Below are 14,898 nucleotides of genomic sequence, written 5' to 3' on the forward strand. Positions count from 1 at the left end.
CCGCCTGGGTGCGGTCGTTCCGGTGCCAGAAGATCAGCTTGGCAAGGAGCGTTACTCCATTTACTTTGAGGTTCCAAAGAAAGGAGGTTCTGTCCGGCCTATCCTTGATCTCAAAGGGGTCAATCGGGCCTTGTAAGTTCGGCACTTCCGGATGGAGACTCTCCGCTCTGTTATAGTGGCAGTGCAGGCAGGGGAGTTCCTGGCATCCTTGGACATCAAGGAAGCTTACTTGCATATTCCCATCTGGTCTCCTCATCAACGCCTTCTGCGTTTTGCAATTCTGAGCCGACACTTCCAGTTCAGAGCCCTCCTGTTCGGGTTGACTGCTGCTCGGCGGACCTTCTCCAAAGTAATGGTGGTCATCGCGGCCTTCCTTCGCAAGAAAGGAGTACAAGTCCATCCTTATCTGGACGACTGGTTGATCCGAGCCCCCTCTTATGCAGAGTGCGGCAGAGCTTCAGACCGGGTGATTGCTCTTTTGAGCTCCCTGGAGTGGATCATCAACTGGGAGAAAAGCCAGCTGCGCCCGACTCAGTTCCTGGAGTATCTGGGAGTTCGATTCGACTCCCAAGTGGGCAGAGTGTTCCTGCCAGACAATCGGATTGTCAAGCTTCAGGCTCAGGTGGACAAGTTCCTAGCAGCCTCTCCTCTTCGGGCTTGGGACTATGTGCAGCTGTTGGGCTCTATGTCGGCCACGATGGAAGTAGTGCCCTGGGCCAGGGCCCATATGAGACCTATACAGCTCTCTCTGCTGCAGCGATGGACTCCAGCTTCGGAGGATTACGCTGTGCGCCTTCCCTTGGATCCCTTGAATGCCTCTTATGACCCCGGAGTGGGTTGTCGTCACGGCGGACGCCTCTTTGAAGGGCTGGGGAGCCCACTACTTGGGAAGGACAGCGCAGGGGCTCTGGTCCCCTGCAGAGGCAAAGTGGTCTATCAAACCTCCTGGAACTCAGAGCCATTCGGTTGGCGCCTTTGGAGTTTCTCCCGGTCCTGGCGCTGAAGCCAGTACGGGTCCGGTCGGACGATGCCACGGCTGTGGCCTATGTCAATCGCCAGGGAGGTACCGTGAGCGCCCCTCTAGCCAAGGAGGCCATGAAGCTATGCCTGTGGGCGGAAGCAAACCTGGAACAGCTGTCGGCGGCCCACATTGCGGGAGTCATGAATACTGCTCAGGCCTTCTTGGACATCACGAAGCGCTGGGGCCAGCCGAGCCTAGATCTGATGGGCTCATCAGCCAATTGCCAAGTGCCGCGCTTTTTCAGCAGAGGACGGGACCCTCGATCTCTGGGAGTAGATGCTCTTCTTCAACAGTGGCCTACACAGGAGCTTCTCTATGTGTTCCCGCCTTGGCCCATGTTGGGCAGGGTGCTAGGCCGGGTGGCAAAGCATCCGGGCCAGATAATCCTGGTGAGTCTGGATTGGCCCAGACGTCCCTGGTATGCGGACTTGATCAGGCTCAAAGTGGACGGCCCTCTGCAGCTGCCAGCAGAGCGGGGCCTGTTGCATCAGGGTCCCGTGGTAATGGAGGATCCCTCCCCCTTTGGTCTTTCGGCCTGCCTATTGAGCGGCAGCATCAGACAAGGTCATCGCCACTATGCTGAGAGCGAGGAAGCGCTCTACTTCTACTGCTTACGCCAGGGTTTGGCGTACCTTTGCATCGTGGTGTGAGGCAGGCTCTCTTTCTCCCTTCACTGCTCCAATTTCTTCAGTATTGGCATTCCTGCAAGAAGGTCTGGAAAAAGGCCTGTTGCTCAGTTCCCTTAAGGTCCAGGTAGCGGCTCTTGCTTGCTTCAGGGGTCACCTGAAGGGTGCTTCCCTGGCCTCGCAGCCAGATGTGGTACGCTTTCTCAAGGGAGTTAATCACCTGCGCCCTCCTCTGCACTCAGTGGTACCTGCGTGGAATCTCAATCTGGTGCTAAGAGCCTTGCAGAAGCCGCTTTGTGAACCCTTGTCGAGGGCATCTCTGAAAGACCTGACGTTGAAAGCAGTCTTTTTGGTGGCTATCACTTCAGCCAGAAGAGTTTCCGAGCTCCAGGCGCTATCATGTCGGGAGCCCTTTCTGCAGTTCACTGAGGCAGGAGTGTCTATTCGCACAGTGCCTTCCTTCCTGCCCAAGATTGTTTCTCGCTTCCATGTGAATCAGCAGCTCTGTCTACCCTCCTTTCGTAGGGAGGACTACCCAGAGGAGTACTCTGCTCTCAAATATCTAGATGTGAGACGAGTCATTATCAGATACTTGGAAGTGACCAATGATTCCGGAAGTCGGATCATCTGTTTGTGCTGTTTGCAGGTCCTCGTAAGGGTCTGCAGGCTGCCAAGCCTACAGTGGCACGATGGGTCAAGGAAACCATTGCAGCGGCTTATGTGGCTGCGGGGAAGGTGCCGCCTATCCAGCTGAAGGCTCACTCCACTAGAGCACAGGCGGCCTCGATGGCAGAGGCCGGGTCCGTCTCCTTGGAAGAGATTTGTAGGGTGGCAACGGGCATCGGCTCATACCTTCTCCAGACATTACCGCTTGACTGTGGCTGCTCGGGCGGAGGCCCGGTTTGGAGCTTCAGTGTTGCAGTCAGGGATTTCTATGTCCCGCCCTGGGTGAGTACTGCTTCGGTACATCCCACCAGTCTATGGATTGATTGGCATGATGATATGGAAGGTAAAATTATGTATCATACCTGATAATTTTCTTTCCATTAATCTTAGCCGATCAATCCATAGCCCCTCCCAGATATCTGTACTGTTTATATTCTGGTTGCTTTTCAGGTTCAAGTTTAGTCTTCAGTTCCTGTTCAAGAGGACTTCGTGTTCAAGTTTTTTCAATTGGATTCTTCAGGAGTTGCGACGATTTTGTGTTACAGTGAGCTGCTGCATTCCTCTCCCCTCCATTTTACGGGGCTGGATTGAGACCTAAATTCTGCCGGCGCTCCCTCCCGCTTCGTGCGGCTGTAGGGTAGCTTTGTACCCCTCCCGCTTCGGCAGTGTTAGGGTCGGTCAGCTCCTCCCGCGGCTGCGGTTGCAGGATAAGCCAGATCCCCCCGCATCGGCGGGTGTGGTGTCCCTCCCCCGCTCCGCGGGGATGAGCTGGGTTGATTCCCGCGGTGGTGAGCTGGGCAGAGTGTCCCTTTGTGGGTGTAATTCTCTAAGTGCTGAGTCCTGCGGATGGAGCTTTGATATCGACATACTGAGGAGTTTCCGGCAGCACATATAGGGAGGCAAAAGGATTGCTCTCTATCTCCACCTGTTGGTAGATGGACACAACCCACCAGTCTATGGATTGATCGGCTATGATTAATGGAAAGAAAATTATCAGGTATGATACATAATTTTACCTTACATTACAGTTAGCACTTCTAGGCCGTGCATACCCAATATTTAGTTCAGTGCGTCTTACAAACAAAGAGTAGGGCAAACCCTGGAGCATATGTACTATATGATACAAACTTCTGGAACAACCACATTTTTAACAGCTTTTAAATGTACTACTACTACTACTTAACATTTCTAAACGCTACTAGGGTAACGCAACGCTGTATAGTTTAACAGAGAAGGACAGTCCCTGCTCAAGGAGCTTACAATCTAAAGGACAAATGTACAGTCAGTCAAATAGGGCAGTCAAAATGGGACAGTCTAGATTTTCTGAATAGAAGCATAAAGGTTAGGTGCCGAATGCAACGTTGAAGAGGTGGGCTTTTAGCAAAGATTTGAAGATGGGCAGGGAGGGGGCTTGGCGAATGGGCTCAGGAAGTTTATTCCAAGCATAGGGTGAGGCGAGGCAGAAAGGGCGGAGCCTGGAGTTGGCGGTGGTGGAGAAGGGAACTGAGAGGAGGGATTTGTCCTGTGAGCGGAGGTTTCGGGTGGGAACATAGGGGAAGAGAGGTAATGAGGGGCTGTGGACTGAGTGCATTTGTAGGTTAGAAGGAGAAGCTTGAACTGTATGCGGTGCCTGATCGGAAGCCAGTGAAGTGACCTGAGGAGAGGGGTGAAATGAGCATATCGGTCCAGGCGAAATATAAGACGTGCAGCAGAGTTCTGCACGGATTGAAGAGGGGATAGATGGTTAAGTGGGAGGCCAGTGAGGAGTAGGTTGCAGTAGTCAAGGTGAGAGGTAATGAGAGAGTGGACGAGAGTTCTGGTGGTGTGCTCAGAGAGGAAAGGGCGAAGTTTGCTGATATTAAAGAGAAAAAAGCGACAGGTCTTGGCTATCTGCTGGATATGCGCAGAGAAGGAGAGGGAGGAGTCAAAGATGACTCCGAGGTTGCGGGCAGATGAGATGGGGAGGATGAGGGTGTTATCGACTGAGATAGAGAGTGGAGGAAGAGGAGAAGTGGGTTTGGGTGGAAAGACGATAAGCTCGGTCTTGGCCATGTTCAGTTTCGGGTGGCGGTTGGATGTTATAATGCCGTTATATCGCTCCATGGTGCGACCGCACCTTGAGTATTGTGTCCAATTCTGGTCGCCGCATCTCAAGAAAGATATAGTGGAATTGAAAAAGGTGCAGGGAAGGGCGACTAAAATGATAGCGGGGATGGGACGACTTCCCTATGAAGAAAGACTAAGGAGACTAGGGCTTTTTAGCTTGGAGAAGAGACGGCTGAGGGGAGACATGATAGAGGTATATAAAATAATGAGTGGAGTGGAACAGGTGGATGTGAAGCGTCTGTTCACGCTTTCCAAAAATACTAGGACTAGGGGGCATGCGATTAAACTACACTGTAGTAAATTTAAAACAAATCGGAGAAAATTTTTTTCACCCAATGCATAATTAAACTGGAATTCGTGGCCGGAGAACGTGGTGAAGGCGGTTAGCTTGGCAGAGTTTAAAAAGGGGTTAAACGGTTTCCTAAAGGACAAGTCCATAAACCGCTACTAAATGGACTTGGGAACAATCCACAATTCCAGGAATAACATGTATAGAATGTTTGTACATTTGGGAAGCTTGCCAGGTGCCCTTGGCCTGGATTGGCCGCTGTCGTGGACAGGATGCTGGGCTCGATGGATCCTTGGTCTTTTCCCAGTGTGGCATTACTTATGTACTTATCCAGGCAGCAATGTCGGATAAGCAGGCCGATACTATGGCCTGGGTTTCTGCAGTGATGTCTGGTGTTGCTAGATAAAGCTGGGTGTCGTCAGCATAAAGATGATATTGGAAACCATGTGATGAGATTAGATTGAGAAAAGAAGGGGTCCAAGGACAGATCCCTGAGGAACTCCAACAGAGAGCGGGATGGGGGTGGAGGAAGATCCATGAGAATGTAGTTTGAAGGTACGGTGGGAGAGATAAGAGGAGAACCAGGAGAGAATGGAGCCCTGGAACCCAAATGACGACAGTGTGGCAAGAAGTAACTCATGGTTGACAGTGTCAAAAGCTGCGGATAGGTCAAGGAGGATGAGGATGGAGTAGTGACCTTTGGATTTCACAAGGAACAGGTCATTACAGACATTAGAGAGTGCTGTTTCTGTCGAGTGTAGAGGGCGGAAACCGGATTGAAGCGGATCGAGGATGGCATGAGAGGAGAGAAAATCAAGGCAGCGGCTGTGTTCAAGTATCTTGGAGAGGAAGGGTAGGAGGGAGATGGGGCGGTAGTTGGAGGGACAGGTAGGGTCAAGTAATGGTTTTTTGAGGAGTGGTGTGACTACGGCGTGCTTGAAGATGTCAGGGACAGTTGCAGTGGAGAGAGAGATAGGTTGAGGATATGACAGATGGGGTGGTGACAGTATAAGTACATAAGTACATAAGTAATGCCATACTGGGAAAAGACCAAGGGTCCAACGAGCCCAGCATCATGTCCACGACAGCGGCCAATCCAGGCCAAGGGCACCTGGCAAGCTTCCCAAACGTACAAACATTCTATACATGTTATTCCTGGGATTTTGGATTTTTCCAAGTCCGTTTAGTAGCGGTTTATGGACTTGTCCTTTAGGAAACCGTCCAACCCCTTTTTAAACTCTGCTAAGCTAACCGCCTTCACCACATTTTCCAGCAATGAATTCCAGAGTTTAATTACACGTTGGGTGAAGAAAAAGTTTCTCCGATTTGTTTTAAATTTACTACAGTGTAGTTTAATCGCATGCCCCCTAGTCCTAGTATTTTTGAAAAGCGTGAACAGACACTTCACATCCATCTGTTCCACTCCACTCATTATTTTATATACCTCTATCATGTCTCCCCTCAGCCGTCTCTTCTCCAAGCTGAATAGCCCTAGCCTCCTTAGTCTTTCTTCATAGGGAAGTCGTCCCATCCCCGCTATCATTTTAGTCGCCCTTTGCTGCACCTTTTCTAATTCTACTATATCTTTCTTGAGATGTGGCGACCAGAATTGGACACAATACTCAAGGTGCGGTCGCACCATGGAGCGATACAACGGCATTATAACATCCTCACACCTGTTTTCCATACCTTTCCTAATAATACCCAACATTCTATTCGCTTTCCTAGCCGCAGCAGCACACTGAGCAGAAGGTTTCAGTGTGTTATCGACGACGACACCCAGATCCCTTTCTTGGTCCGTAACTCCTAACGTGGAACCTTGCATGACGTAGCTATAATTCGGGTTCTTTTTTCCCACATGCATCACCTTGCACTTGCTCACATTAAACGTCATCTGCCATTTAGCCGCCCAGTCTCCCAGTCTCGTAAGGTCCTCTTGTAATTTTTCACAATCCTGTCGCGAGTTAATGACTTTGAATAACTTTGTGTCATCAGCAAATTTAATTACCTCGCTAGTTACTCCCATCTCTAAATCATTTATAAATATATTAAAAAGCAGCGGTCCTAGCACAGACCCCTGAGGAACCCCACTAACTACCCTTCTCCATTGTGAATACTGCCCATTTAACCCCACTCTCTGTTTCCTAGCCTTCAACCAGTTTTTAATCCACAATAGGACATTTCCTCCTATCCCATGACCCTCCAATTTCCTCTGTAGCCTTTCATGAGGTACCTTGTAAAACGCCTTTTGAAAATCCAGATACACAATATCAACCGGCTCCCCTTTGTCCACATGTTTGTTTACTCCTTCAAAGAATTGAAGTAAATTGGTCAGGCAAGATTTCCCCACACAAAAGCCGTGCTGACTCGGTCTCAGTAATCCGTGTCCTCGGATGTGCTCTGTAATTTTGTTTTTAATAATAGCCTCTACCATTTTCCCCGGCACCGACGTCAGACTCACCGGTCTATAATTTCCCGGATCTCCCCTGGAGCCTTTTTAAAAAATGGGCGTTACATTGGCCACCCTCCAATCTTCCGGTACCACGCTCGAGTAGGAGAGATGGTGTTAAGTAAGTTGTTGGGGATGGGGTCAGAGGAACAACTAGTGCATTTCGAGGAGGAAAGAAGGTGGGCGGTTTCCTCTTCAGTGATATCAGGAAAAGAGGAGAAGGAGGCCTGGGTTGGTAGGTTGAGGGAGTGGGTTGAAGGGTGAAGAGGAGGAGGTGGCTTGGTAGTGAACTCAAGGTTGATCTTCTGCACCTTGTCATGGAAGTAGTCAGCCAGTGATTGAGGAGAGAGTGAGGGGGGGTGGGAGTGGAGGGCACTTTGAGGAGGGAGTTAAGGGTGGCGAAGAGACGACGAGGGTTGGAGCTGAGAGAATTAGTCAATTGGGTGTAATAGTCCTGTTTGGCAAGGAATAGGGAGGACTGGAAGAAGGATAGCATGAATTTGTAATGAAGGAAATCGGTATGGGTGCGAGATTTCCTCCAGAGGCGTAGGAACGAAGGTATCGGATGCAAGGGGTCAGCCAGGGCTGGGGATTAGTACGCCTTGTGGGACGGGGGGTGAATGGTGCGAGGGTTTCCAGAGCAGAGGAGAGAGTGGTATTGTAAGCAGAGACAGCCTGGTCGACAGACTCGGACATGATGGAGGGGAGGAGATTAGAAATACTAGAGGATAAAAGGTGGGAGGGTCGATAGCCTGGAGATTCCTGGAAGTAGTGGTTAGTGTTGGGCGGGGCTGAGGGGGAGAGTGATGAATTGTGAAGGTGATCAGGTGATGATCTGAGAGAGGAAGAGCTGAGGCGCAGAAATTGGAGGGTGAGCAGGTAGAGGAGAGGATGAGGTGAAGACAATGGCCAGTTTGGTGAGTAGGGGTGGTGGAGCTCAGCTGGAGGTTGAAGGAGGATGTCAGAGTGAGGAACTGAGAAGCGTAAGAGTCGGATGAGTCGTCAATGTGTATGTTAAAGTCTCCAAGAATGAGGGACGGGGATGAGGGTTCAAGAAAAACGGAGAGCCAGGCATCATTCAGTTAGACTCATAACCCCTTTTCTTTGGCTTGCAAAGACTAGGGTAAACCCTAGAACATTATTAATATAACCCATTTTTAAGATGAGTTCACATGCAATTGGGTCCAGATCACAGGGGCATCGGATTTGGGCGTTACCAAAACTTGGAAGTTTTTCTGCCATAATGAAATGAAGCCACCCATCTATTTATCCCAACTGACTCTGTACCACCCATCATGTCCCCTTGGCTACATTGTAAGCTGTATTATAAAAAAAAGCATTAATATCATGTCTATGTTATTTTGTGCTTATTAGATGTTTCGTTAGTATTATGCTGAAATGCATTATATTTCTGTTATTTGAATTTCAGTACTGTTAAATGTATATATTTGTGATACTGTTTCATGGTAGTCCTGTTATTATGTTTCAATTTGCTGTTCTCAAGTTTACCTCATTTATTGTATTTATTTGTAAAGGGTCCTTTTACTAAGGTGCGCAGAAAAATGGCCTGCCTGCGGTAGTGTAGGTGCAGGTTTTGGGTGCGTGCAGAATCGTTTTTCAGCGCACCTGTAAAAAAAGGCCTTTTAAAATTTTTTTGCCAAAAATGGATGTGCAGCAAAATGAAAATTGCCACACGTTCATTTTGGGTCTGAGATTGACTTAGCGGTAAAGACTCATGCGCTAACCGGGCGGTAATGACCTACACCTGTCAAATGCCACTTGATGTGCATCAGAAAATAAAAAATATTTTTCAGACGCACGTATAAAATTACTGCAAGGGCAATGTGGTAGCCAGGTGGTATCTCAGAATTCGTAGGCACTTATGCGGCTTAGTAAAAGGGCCTCTCGATGCCCACTGCAGTAGAATTGAGCTCGTCTTCCATCAGCTGTGTGCATATGGCGCGCACCACCGCCGGAACATCTTCCATGCCTCCATTTTCCGGGACCCCTCGGAACCGGAGGTTTTGTCTACGCCCCCGGTTCTCGAGGTCGTCCAATTTATACTGAAGTTCCTCAGCCTGCTCCACCATCGTTTTTAAATGCCTGTCCACCTCATCATTTTTCTCCGTCTGCTCGTCCGCCCTCTCTTCTAGGGCTTCCATCCTGCCCCCAGCTTCCTCAGGTCCACACTTAAGGCGTCCACGTGCTCCAGGATCTCTTCCTTAGATGCTAAAATTTCAGCTCGGATCACCTCAAGGCATTTCGCCAGGTCTTGCGGGAGAGCTTGCATGGGGGCGGGATCGGTGGTGCGTTCCTCGCAGGAAGAAGTTGAGCCCGACTCCGACAGTCTCCGTGGCTTAGGGGAAGCATGGCAAGCTGGGCCTTGGTCCACCTGCTTCGCAGATAGACGTTCACTCTCTCGTTGCGGAGCACCGCTTTTTTTGCTCATTTTACACTCCTGAGTCGGTCACCTATAAATTGCAGCCCTAATGGGCACTTGGAGAGGATTTTCTTTATCACGGATAGCGCCTTAGAAGAGGTGGGGGAGTGCGGAGCCCGGGGTCACTTCCTCTTGCCAGTAATTTCATTTTTTACATGTATCCGATGCGCGCGTCAGAAAATATTTTTTATTTTCTACTATGTTGCACTAAACGGGCGATAATCAACGGTGTACGCACACTGACGATTACCGCCTGGTTAACACGCGAGACCTTACCGCTAAGTCAATGGACGGTGGTAAGGTCTAAGCCCAAAATGGACACGTGCCAAATTTTATTTTGCCGCACAACCATTTTTGTCCCCAAGAAAAGCCTTTTTCTGCAGGTGCACTGAAAAATGGATTCCCGGGCCAATGCGGACGTCGATCCACATGTGAGAACAATCAGCCTGCTGTCCTCAGAGAATACCTGCTACAGGTATGTATCTTCGCTATCCTTTTACTAAGGTGCGCCGAAAAATGGCCTGCGCTGGTGTAGATGCGTGTATTGGATGCTTTCCAGCGCACCAGTAAAAAAAAAGGCCTTTTTGTAGGGGGGGGGGGGGGGCAAAAATGGAGTGTGTCAAAATAAAAATTGGCGTGTATCCATTTTGGGCCTGAGACCTTACCACCACCCATTGACCTAGCGGTAAGGTCTCACGCGTTAACCAGGTGGTAATGGTCTACGTGCATACAATGCCGATTAGCACTCAGTTTGGTTAGCGCCGTGTGCCGGAAAATTTCCAGCGTGCTTAGTGGACACGTGTAAAAAATGAAATTACTGCCCAGGCCACGTGGTAGCTGGGCGGTAGTTCAAAACTGACGTGCATAGGACACATGTACGCACCTGCGCAGCTTAGTAAAAGGGCCCCTTTAAGACAAATATCCTACGCAGAGCTTACATCTACTTTTAAGGAGTGAAGAACTATAGAGAACCACCTGTTTCCAAGCCAGAAAATTAGTTAACTATTGTGGCTCATACAAGATATATTTAGAGTCTTCTCATCTAACCGCAAGTAAACCGTAGTTATTAACAGAAAATAATGAGATGGAGGGTTGCAGTATTTGAGTATTAGCAAGCAAGATTACCTGGAACTGTATCTATTCAGAGAAGGTTTTGTTTTTGGGTTTTTTTTTTTCAAGATTGGCTTAGACCAGTGTTTCCCAAGTCCGGTCCTGGAGTATGCTTTGCCAGTCAGGTTTTCAGGATATTTATTTTTTTGTTACATTTGTACCCCACGCTTTCCCACTCATGGCAGGCTCAATGCGGCTTACATGGGGCAATGGAGGGTTAAGTGACTTACCCAGGGTCACAAGGAGCTGCCTGTGCCTGAAGTGGGAATCGAACTCAGTTCCTTAGTTCCCCAGGACCAAAGTCCACCATCCTAACCACTAGGCCACTCCTCCACTCCTCACAATGAATAGTCATGAAAGAGATTTGCATATAATGGAGGCGGTGTATGCAAATCAAGTTTATGCATATTCATTGCAGATATCCTGAAAACCTGACCGGCAAGGGGTACTCCAGGACTGGACTTGAGAAACACTGTTTTAGACCCGTTCGTATCATAAAGGGTTGCTGAGGCTGCTGGAGGGGAAACTAAGTGGGGTGATCATAGCTGGTAGGTTGTCTTGGGATGAGTTATGCCAGTGGAGGTTGCCTGTGATATCTACATATCCGTGAATACTGAGCTTACATGAGTAAGCTTAAATAAGTCCTAAGAAAAGGATGGATCAGTAACGGATACCTACTGCCCTCGCTTGTGTTCTGCAGGAATCTCTCTGATCAGATTAATCTTGCAGAATTTCAGATATAATTGGGTCCAAATTTGTGTTTTTTTGCCCTCACGTGTAGCCGGATGACAGAGGATTCCTAAATGACATCCCAGTTCTGCAAGTGACCCGTCAAGGGCCAGACGCTGTTCATTTTGTGCAGATGCCCCTGAATCTGGACTCGGAGGTGCACGTGACGTTGGACTGGGGGAGGAGGTTTGATCATATGCAGCAACACTCAGGTCAGAGCACAAACATGTTTGATGCTAGATTCATGAAGATTATTGTATTGGGCCAAAAATCAGTGTTTTCAAGGCCTTTTTCACCTTGAGTGGCAGAAAGCAGAGGTAATTCTAAAAAGCCAATTTAGCGAGTACCTGGCAATACACACACATAAAAAGCCTTTTATGTAAATTAAGTTGTGTGTTGGCATGAAAGTGTGTATGTTTGCCGTAGGTGTTGCTGGGGTGCCGTCTGAATGGATTGTGAGTGGAATTGTGAAATATGAGTGTCTGTTACATAATATGCTAGATCTATGCGTAGACACGTGGAGGGGCATTTTCAATATGACATTCAATATGACTTCATAGTGAGAATCCTGAACGGTAACTTTAAAACCATACAAGAACGTAAGACCTATGAAGTCAGAATGATTGCTACTACTACTACTACTATTTAGCATTTCTATAGCGCTACAGGGCATACGCAGCGCTGCACAAACATAGAAGAAAGACAGTCCCTGCTCAAAGAGCTTACAATCTAATAGACAAAAAATAAATAAAGTAAGCAAATCAAATCAATTAATGTGAACGGGAAGGAAGAGAGGAGGGTAGGTGGAGGCGAGTGGTTACAAGTGGTTACGAGTCAAAAGCAGTGTTAAAGAGGTGGGCTTTCAGTCTAGATTTAAAGGTGGCCAAGGATGGGGCAAGACGTAGGGGCTCAGGAAGTTTATTCCAGGCGTAGGGTGCAGCGAGACAGAAGGCGCGAAGTCTGGAGTTGGCAGTAGTGGAGAAGGGAACAGATAAGAAGGATTTATCCATGGAGCGGAGTGCACGGGAAGGGGTGTAGGGAAGGACGAGTGTGGAGAGATACTGGGGAGCAGCAGAGTGAATACATTTATAGGTTAGTAGAAGAAGTTTGAACAGGATGCGAAAACGGAGAGGGAGCCAGTGAAGGGTCTTGAGGAGAGGGGTAGTATGAGTAAAGCGATACTGGCGGAAGATGAGACGGGCAGCAGAGTTTTGAACCGACTGGAGAGGGGAGAGGTGACTAAGTGGGAGGCCAGCAAGAAGCAGATTGCAGTAGTCTAAACGAGAGGTGACAAGGGTGTGATTGAATATTTTAACACCCAACAGAAATGACTTATGTTTCAACAATTTTTTATTGTCAATAAATTCAACATAACATTACATTATTACCAATGTTTAACAGTAACAGATGTTTTTCACCTTATTTTTCCTGTATTAGTGCAATAAAATCAACTATTATCTTCCACATTAGTTTGATGCTTCATTTTTCCATCCGTATATCTACTAGTTCCCCTTCCCCCCCCTACCCTCCCATTCTACATGCTCTCCCCTGTAACCCACATTAATCCCCATGCTTTCTAGTATCGCATAAAGTCTATTCATAAGGTATTGATAATCAGACTCCGCCCTTTCTGTGTCATCTTTTCCAAGTAGCAACCCCAAATTTTAAGAAATCTCGTTTTTCTTTTATCATTTCCTTTAGCCTCTTTTGCTTCCCAGACCAACAGTTGGTGTACTTGACTACGCCAATGCCAGAAATTTGGCGGGTTGTGTGTAGTCCAGTGTTGCATAATACACTTCCTTGCAATCAAACATAATTTGCGTCTTAGCAGTACTTTATCTGCATTTAGGCTCGGCTGTACCTCCTTCATATCTAATATTAGTTGCAATGGATTCATATCTACTCTACTACATAGCACACCTGTAAGATAATTAGTTATTTGTCTCCAATATCGTTGTATTAGCACACAGTTCCACATCGCATGGTAGATGGAGTTCTCAGCATTATTACATTTTAAACAAAGAGCTGTTTCTATACCCCCAACTTTATGCAGTTGAACCTGTGTAAAGTATGCCCTGTGTATCATTCTAAATGCACATTCTCTATAATCAGTTCCCCCTATCAGGTGTGGAATACTTTTGATTTGTGCTACTATATCCCAAGATTGCAAATCCCTCCCCATATCTTTTTCCCATTTCTGTTTCAACGGAGTCATCTCCTTCTCAGGAGTTAGGCTCCATAATCTCTGGTATAATTGTGATATAGAGGGGGCATTTTCTGTAATTTCCTCAAAGAAGGTAATAATTTATTACCTATCTTAAGTGTAAGTGTTTCTTTATTTAGTTTTTGTATGTAATGCTTAAGTTGATAGTATGCGTACGTATCCTGCCAACCTGGTTCCTCTTGATGAAGCAGCTGCGACAATGGTTTAATATCCCCATTCTCCCCTAATGCGTCTGCCAGGGTTTTCACACCTAACTTTCCCCATTCATCAAAGATTTTGTTCTCCATTCCTGGTTTGAAGACCGGGTTCCCTCTAATACTTAATAGCTCCGTTATTCTTGAGTCTCCACCTAATAATATGCCTATAAATTTCCACACCTCTCTCAAGGGTTTAAGTAGAGTGTTGTGTCTAATTCTTTGAGGGGTTTCCACACTCCGTAGATGCAGTAGGGTAGTAAAATGATATGGGCTGAATAGTGCATCTTCTATCTCTATAGGTGTATGGTCGGGAGCATGGAATAATCTATCTCTCACCAGTCGCAATAAGCATGCCATGTTATAATATTTAATATTGGGAATTCCCAGACCCCCTTGTCTCCAACCTCCCAACATGTGTTTTTGTTGTATTTTAGCTTTTTTCTTAGCCCAACAAAATCTGAACATTATTCGGTATAAACGCTTTATATCTTTCTGCAGCATGGCTATGGGTAAAATCTGCAACATATATAACCATTTCGGTAATATCACCATTTTAAGGAGATTAATCCTCCCCGTGAGCGAGATTGTTAGCGTGCCCCATGAATCTAACTGTTGTTTTGTCTGCTCCAGTAATTTTTCAACATTTAAATGATATAGCTCTTTTGGTCTAGCCGGCAGCTGTATACCCAAGTATAAAAAGGATTTGTGTGCCTGCTTCAAAGGAAAGTCTCCCCCCCATAGCTTGTGTATGTCCGCATTAATCTGAAGCGCTTCTGACTTGTCTATATTCAATTTGAAACCCGAATAATCTCCATATTCTCTAAAAATTTGCAAAAGATTCTCTAGAGTATCTTTCGGCTTCGTAATAATCATTAACAAGTCATCCGCAAATGCGGCTATCTTAAATTCTTGTCTTTTAATTTTTACCCCTGTTATCGCTGCACAACCATGTATGTCTCTGATTAATGGGTCTAATTGAAGTGCGAATAACAGAGGCGACAAAGGACAACCCTGTCTAGTTCCCCTACTTATCTGAATTTC

General features: G+C 47.2%; 1 protein-coding gene across 2 annotated transcripts in view; it reads left to right on the forward strand.

Annotated features, from left to right (window-relative positions):
- AARSD1 (alanyl-tRNA synthetase domain containing 1) overlaps window positions 1-14,898 on the forward strand; it is a 223,285-nt gene that overhangs the window by 113,591 nt on the left and 94,796 nt on the right. For both annotated transcript variants that reach the window (XM_030220995.1, XM_030220994.1), the window contains one exon: window positions 11,489-11,648. In XM_030220995.1, the coding sequence (XP_030076855.1) occupies window positions 11,489-11,648 (160 nt within the window). The remainder of the gene's footprint in view (window positions 1-11,488; window positions 11,649-14,898) is intronic.

Source organism: Microcaecilia unicolor, chromosome 12 (assembly GCF_901765095.1).
Source record: "Microcaecilia unicolor chromosome 12, aMicUni1.1, whole genome shotgun sequence".
Classification (NCBI taxonomy): Eukaryota; Metazoa; Chordata; class Amphibia; order Gymnophiona; family Siphonopidae; genus Microcaecilia; species Microcaecilia unicolor.